The following is a 7,449-nucleotide window of genomic DNA, read 5'->3' on the forward strand; positions in this document are numbered from 1 at the left end:
CAAGGAAGGAATGGAATGATAATAAAGAATAATATAATGAAAAAAATCGGGACATTCGAATGAGTTCGAGGAAACCATGCTGGAGTGTACTTTTCATTCAAATGTCAAAAGAGCCATTTTTTAAAACTCTACAATATTCTTTTCACAGAAATTGAGAAAAGTGAGAGAAGATGGCAGGGAGAATTTCACAGCCAACAAACCAAAAACGACTGACGAATGTGTCTGTTGTCCGTTTGAAGAAAGGTGGAAAAAGATTTGAAATTGCTGCTTATCCAAATAAAGTGATTTCCTGGAGGAACAAGGTGTAAGTTTGATAATTCAAATGCAGTACATTTTCAACTAGGGGGTCCTGATAGCTTAGTTGGTAGAGCACTCGCTTCTCATGCAAAGGGACCAACATTGATCCCGGATGGAGTCAATATTTTTTCTGCCCACCCAGCAGTGATTAGGTGGTTAGGTCTGCCAGATCTGGTGGAAAAGTACTTTGTGGTAGACTAGCATCCTATCCAAAGGGCAACAAGCAATGCTATTGTACATTCCACGTGATAGAAACTGGTATAAACTCCGGCATTATGGAACCAATGGCTTTGCAGGAATGCTACATTTGCAGCTTAAGATTTATTTGAAATTGGTATGTGTTTATGAATGAATTGTGTATGTAAGTACGTTTGTTAAATTGTGAGATTGGGCTTATGTATGTGTTTTTGATATGTTATGAAGATTTTTATATAAATCTACTAATAATATGCAAAAATATCGGGATTTAAGATACATTTGTGTGAGACAGGGAGACAGAGAGAAAGAAAGGGGGGGGGGGGATTGGTGCCTATTTAATCACAACTGTTTCATCTGATTTATCAATTTTGGTCATTTTAGAGCATAAGGTACAGAGAAATTTAGGCATGAATATAATAAGTGTGTTTATAAAACATGCTGTCTGTGATATATATTTTTTTTTCAATCCAGAGAGACAGATATTGATGAAGTTCTTCAAACACCAAAGGTCTTCACAAATGTTTCCAAGGGAGAATTTGCAAAAATAGCTGATTTGAAAAAGATATTCGACACCGATGATGAAATTGAAATTTGCAAATTAGTAAGCTGCTTACATAATAGAAATGTAGATAAATGAATATAACAGCTTCATAAAAAACGAAATACTAAACATGGAATGCCTCTGGTTCAAAAGCCGTTTGCAGTTGAAGAAAAAATTAAAACGTTTATGAATCACATTAAATAACTGCTTATCTTGATCCATTATGATGTATCAAAGTTTTAACTGATTTTGCTTTTGGCTGAAGAAGGGTTTTGAACACGAAACATTCCATATTTGGTATTTTGTTCTGTTTTTAAGCTGTTATGTTTTTTGTTCAATACATTTTAGAATCCACAACTTATAACAGTTTAGTGTTTACCTTATGGTGTTTACTTAAAGTCGGTATTACCTCACATTACATCTCTGTGTGCCAGCATATTCTAGGAATTTCATGTTTTATTTTGATACCTTTTGATACCCTCCAAGTAAACTTTAGCCTGAGGATACATTTAGCTCACTGCATGTGTATTTTTGTTTTTAAAAATAGATAGAAATAGAATAAATTGACAAAATTCCCTTTATTCGTCTCGAAGGAGAAATTTATCTTTGGGGTCTACTCCAAGCATGGGACTCAAATTTCCGCTATTTAGCGTATTTCCGCCATTTCAAGTCCTCTGCTGTTTTCTTCCACTGGCCCTCAGTAACATCTATACATCTTTAAAAATCATTGTAAACAGTCTTGTTGCAAGGGACTTATCCATGTTTGTAAGTTCTTTAATAATTTTTCCTGTTCATAGTATGATTTGAATGTTAATAATTGTATATTTTACTAGTATTGTCAACAATAGGGACATATTGCTCACATTATTCATGATGAATTGCACGTTCCACCGAAGCCACAAAATGTTCCTCCTTTTTAAATCTTCTTATTTGAGACCCATGCCAAGGGGATACCTAGGTGTCAGCTGCAGTGCAGTGCTACGAAGTGTTCATCTATAAAGTTATTAAAGTGATTACCATTCTCACTGTCACGAAACAAAAAATTTGTTTTAAAATTTACTTATTCATCGGTTTTTATAGAAATTGATTCTATAAAATCTTTCTTTTCAGATCATTGCCAAAGGTGACCTTCAGGTATCCGAGAAAGAACGAGCAGCACAGCTAGAAAGCATGTTTAAAGATATCGCCACCATAGTAGCTGACAAATGTGTTCATCCTGAGACGAAACGTCCGTACCCCGTTACAATGATAGAGAAATCCATGAAGTCGATGCATTTCTCTGTTAAACCACAGAAAAACACAAAACAGCAGGTAAGGAGCTCACCTCAGTTTTCCCTTAAATTTAACTTGTTAATCAGTTTATTAGAATGCAAACACCAGAAAATGTGTGACGCAGTCTCTGTAGACCATATAATGATGTAGGTAATCATAAAGGGCAAAGGTCAGTAATGTGATACGCCTTGGCTGTTACCCATAATTTCATGGTGCTGGTTTTATACATATATTGGAAAAGAGAGGGAGTGGTTTGGCACACTCGTATCATTGTTATTTCCAGTAGACAGCGTGTTTGTGAATAGATTTAACAGATTTTTTACTTTTGTGAATCAGCAGTCAAAACTTACAGATAATAAGCATGATAAACAAAATTGAATATAACAGCTTCAAAAAAGAAAAAGATGCCAAATACAGAGCGTTTAAGGCCCAAAAAGCCTCCTTCGGTCAAACAACAAAAAACAATTAAAACATAAATACATGACTAAAAAACCAGATTGTCAATCTGTTTTTTAAGTAATGTAATATTTTCGTTTTCAATGTTTTTTTTTTGGTTTTTGCTGTTGGGTGAAGAAGGGTTTTGAGCCCAAAATGTTCTATGTTTGGTATTTTGTTATTTTTTGAAGCTGTTTTATTCAATTTTGCTTATCACTTTTTACAGTTCACAGCTTCTAGCAGCTTAGTATCACTTAGAGAATACAAATTATGAATTTTCTAGTTTTCAAGATTCCATAAAATGATTGAAGTTGACGTTACTCTGATCTTTTTTATTGTTTTTAAACCACCTATTGGGTGATTAGTTCTCACAAAATTCTTTTAATCAGACTGTTTGTTTTTATTTTTAAAGGTTATACAGTGCTTGCACATATTTAGGTCATTTCAGCGCAGGTAAACAGAAAGAAAATGCGATAAAGTTATGGATTTACAATTGAAAAAGCACACGAGTAAAAGTAAGACGAAGGGGAATGGTTTCAATAGGGAACAGATGTAGATTCCAAGAACCCACTATCAGTGCACTTAGTTTGATATCACCTAAAAGTCTCATCCACAAGCACAAATCCCCACTAAGAGGAATACACTCAAATATTTACAAACCAATATATATTTAGAACCAAAAAAAAAAATGTAACTGTACAAAATAGAGATGATTTACAAGGAAAAAAAATATCATCTCCCAAAATTATAACTATACATTTGACTGTTCCCCTCCAAGTCAAGGACTCCAGATAGGACTGGGACAAAACTAAGTAATCCCATTCCAAGACAAAGACAGAAAACAACCCTGAAAACAGATATAAGGGGATAGAAGACGCAGTGTGACCTCCTGCCCTTCATGGGAGGTCAAAGACCCTACCCAGCAATCACACTGTAAACGTTCAAGGTTACATATAGTTTTGTGTGTTGGTACTATTAATCTTTTGGACAGAACAGGTGATTATTTTATATTAACATATACCATCAATCTATTTTTTATTATTTCAATAACAACCCAGGCTTTAGAGGTAATCAAACAATTGAAAGAGACAGAGACATTGGAAATCCAGCGTGCTTTGATGAAATTACGGGTTGTAGTGCCAGGTAAGAAATAATTATTTCTAAGTTAACTCTAACTATAACCAAAAGCAGGCTTGTCAGAGACGAGTGTGTGTGTTGATGTTCTGAAAAAAAGTCGTTGGATGTTGTGCCAACTGTTTTCGAGATATGAGCTGAAGAAATAAAAAGTAAAGATAAACCAAGTAGAAAGTGAGGATTTGGATTTTACATTTTTGTCTTTAAGTAAGGAACTCTGAAGATTGAATCTGCATGTTACTCTGAAATAATCACTATATACATTTGCATTAATTTTAGGAATTCAAATTTTTTCGCCAATGGCACGTTTTGTGAGGCCAGCTGTAACTTCATTATCATAAAGCCTAATATTAACCAAAATATATTTGTTGCAAAAGAAGTAAAAAATGAATTCTGAGTTGTAATCAATAGCTCAGCCAATGGAATCATTTGTTTCCTTTAGCACTTCTAACAACAACTCATGTTTTATTTTTGTTTAGTAATCGTCGTCTTCTTTTGCTACATAAATTTTTGGTCAGTATCAGGCCTTTAATTTACGAAGGCCACTAGCCAGCCCACATATTATAATGTTAATTTTTGACTTGTCTGTGACTTCCTAATGCAATACATCAATATGTTTATCCTCTTTTGATGTCAGGTAAAGAAGGAAAGAAAGTGAGAGATAAAATACGCAAGCTAGCTCTCCAGGTGGAGGAGGACAACTTTGACGTAGATTTGGAAATGGTGAGGATTAAATAAAAATAAATAAAATAGAATTCCCTTAAAGTTAAAGGGAAACTGTCATTAGTGTCTGTTCCAAGGGAAGACTGGAATAACCCAGGCATCAGCCGCAGTGCAGTAACGCAAATTGAGCTAGGGCGAGGTGACTTCACAGCGCAACGTGTATTCGAACTCAGTACCTTTGGGATACAAAGCAAATCTAGCCACACTGCCCCAAGAAATTACAACATGGATAGAACCAATCTGGTAAACAAAAGCCTTAAAATTTGACCTGCCTAAAAATGGCACGTTTTCGTATTTGACTTTTTTTAAAGGGTTTTACCACGCTTTCAACACTTTTAGGTCATTTTAGCACCAGTCAAAAGGAATAAAATGGTATAGTCAAAAGATTCTAGATTTATAATTGAAAGCACACAAGAAAAAGTATGACAAAGGGAATGGTTTGAATGTATTCATCCATAAGGAAATTGGGTTTACAAACGCAAATTACAAAAATAAAAAAGCGTTATAAAATATCATATATGGGGTGCAAGAAAAAAACCCGGAAAAGTTTAGAAGCCTGTGACCGCCAGACCATAACTAAAATTTGACCACAATCAAACCAATTTATTGAACTTAATGTACACAAATTTCAGGAAAATATATTGAAAAATATTAATTTGACGATTGTTTTAAAAGACCCACTGCAAATTTGCCATATCAAAGATTTTGATGTCATTCTCAAATTTGGATGTGATCCGTCGATCCCCCATTTTGCTTTATGACTGTGCTTAGCCTTTTTTCCCCATGATCCATTTGATTTTCTATTGTCATCTGATTTCATCCCATTCATTTTGAATTGAGTCTTTTAACTCTGCTTCTGTGTCAACTGTTTTACGACCCTTATAAACCGTATTGAATATCAATGACCAAATCCATTGGATTCAATCACTACTTATTGGAGGCCATTCATCTTTAGAAATCAGTCATACCTGCCCGAATTATAGAATTGTTAGAAGAAAAAGAAACTTATTCCAGACTTTGTCTCTAGTGGTCATCTGATTTTTAAGCATGCGAGGCAACTTCTAACACTAAAACGTGAAGCGAATTTGGACATTTTAGATATCATGATTTTTATATGACTTTGGTATAACCGGCATAGTTTCTCAATCAATAAAGCAATTTTTATTAAACTTGTCAATAATTAACTTAAAGTTTTGTTCTTGTTGCTTGTAAATTATGGTATATTTCTGATTTATACTTCTTATTAAAATAATGTCATAATTTTTTCGGTTGTTGTTTTTTTTTGCATCCTATATTTAAAGTATTTTGTAAAGAAATAGAGTAAATAAAATTACATCTTTGTAAATTATAAATTAGAAAATTTCACCCGATTTTTCTCAATTAAATTATATGCCCACAAGTAGCTTTTTAGACCGTAAAATGTACAGAATTTGTTCTCTTTTGGTGTTCACTGCATCTTTTTAACAATATTCCCGATAGGTAATACTGGTGGATCCTGGTTGTTACAGGGAGGTGACAGACATCGTCAGCACAGGTACCAAGGGCAAAGGTCAAGTTGACTTGCTGACACTTAAGGAAGTGGAAGAAGGAGAGGAGAAATTGTAGGAAGTGTTGCCACGTGGTGATGACTTCAGACAGATCTGCATTTATGCACATTTAATCCATTTATGTTACAGACTTGTTAAAGCCAAAATTGGCTAAATTCGGATTTTTTCCCCCTTATTGCTCAGGGTTTTTTCACCAAAATGTTAGAAGGAAATAGTTATAAACAGGGCTGCCAACTGTCAACCAAAAAATACTTATTTTTATGCTTTTTTTTTTTCTCAGATTGTTAGTTACACCGCTATATAAGTTTTCAGCATTATTATTACTACTACTATTATCATTATTATTACTATTATTATTATAATTAATAATAATAATAATAATATTATTATTATTATTGTTGTTGTTATTATTATTTTATTATTATGTTATTTTGTATGCTTTTTTAATGGGAGTTAAATCTTAACATTTTAATGTAAAGTTGCTATTCTGTTTCTCAAATGATTTTGTGGCATTCTTTATTCTTGCTGCAATATAAACCATAACAACTGTTCTTTGATAGGTTTAAGTGGTTTGTTTGCATAGTTTTTTTTCCAAGTTTTCTTTAAGCTTCTAAAACTTTACACCCAAACCACTTTGTTATGAAAATTATTTATTTCCAAAATTAACCAACGGCAGGTAGTGAGATGACTGAAGGGTTACATTTTCAAATTGTTTCAGAAAATTGATTGGAGCAGGCTCTTATGTTTTTAATAACAAGAAATGAAGTGAGTAGGAAAGTGCCAGAAGACAATAGAGAATTAAAATTTCCTGGCAGCGATAGGGGCTCGAACCCGCGACCTTACTAGTACGACAACTCAGCCTGGCCGGGGAGAGCGTGGCTCTACTGTCTGAGCTATCCACCACTCAAAAAGCGGAATGGTGGATAGCTCAAACAGTAGAGCCACACTCTCCCTGACCAGGCAGAGTTGTCGTACCAATAAAGTCATTGGTTTGATCGCCGCTGCCAAATTTTTATTCTCTATTGTCTTCTGGCACTTTCCTACTCACTTCATTTGTTATTTTCAAATTGTACACTTTTTCTCTACATCTTAGTCTTTTTGAGAAGCAATCTTACACTTTTTCTCATTTTAAGGTTGGCAGACATGGTTGAAAATGTTCTAAGACCAAAGCGAATGACATTACATAAATTATAAAGCATTATTAATTAGAAATTCATAAAACATATGGGCAGAGATCGTTCAATGTGTGTTAATCCATATTTTTTCTTTTTTGGGTGGGGCGGGGGGGGGGGGGGGGGGGGG

General features: G+C 34.1%; 1 protein-coding gene across 2 annotated transcripts in view; it reads left to right on the forward strand.

Annotated features, from left to right (window-relative positions):
* Nucleotides 1–7,449, forward strand: part of LOC144967636 (ribosome maturation protein SBDS-like) — a 9,786-nt gene extending 2,337 nt beyond the window's left edge. For both annotated transcript variants that reach the window (XM_078905149.1, XM_078905150.1), the window contains exons 2-7: nt 149–304; nt 967–1,096; nt 2,147–2,347; nt 3,802–3,886; nt 4,515–4,600; nt 6,080–7,449. In XM_078905149.1, the coding sequence (XP_078761275.1) occupies nt 171–304; nt 967–1,096; nt 2,147–2,347; nt 3,802–3,886; nt 4,515–4,600; nt 6,080–6,205 (762 nt within the window). In that variant the 5' untranslated portion in view covers nt 149–170 and the 3' untranslated portion in view covers nt 6,206–7,449. The remainder of the gene's footprint in view (nt 1–148; nt 305–966; nt 1,097–2,146; nt 2,348–3,801; nt 3,887–4,514; nt 4,601–6,079) is intronic.

Source organism: Berghia stephanieae, chromosome 3 (genome assembly GCF_034508935.2).
Source record: "Berghia stephanieae isolate SIO BIC M18660-M18661 chromosome 3, UCSD_Bste_1.3, whole genome shotgun sequence".
In the NCBI taxonomy this organism is placed as follows: domain Eukaryota; kingdom Metazoa; phylum Mollusca; class Gastropoda; order Nudibranchia; family Aeolidiidae; genus Berghia; species Berghia stephanieae.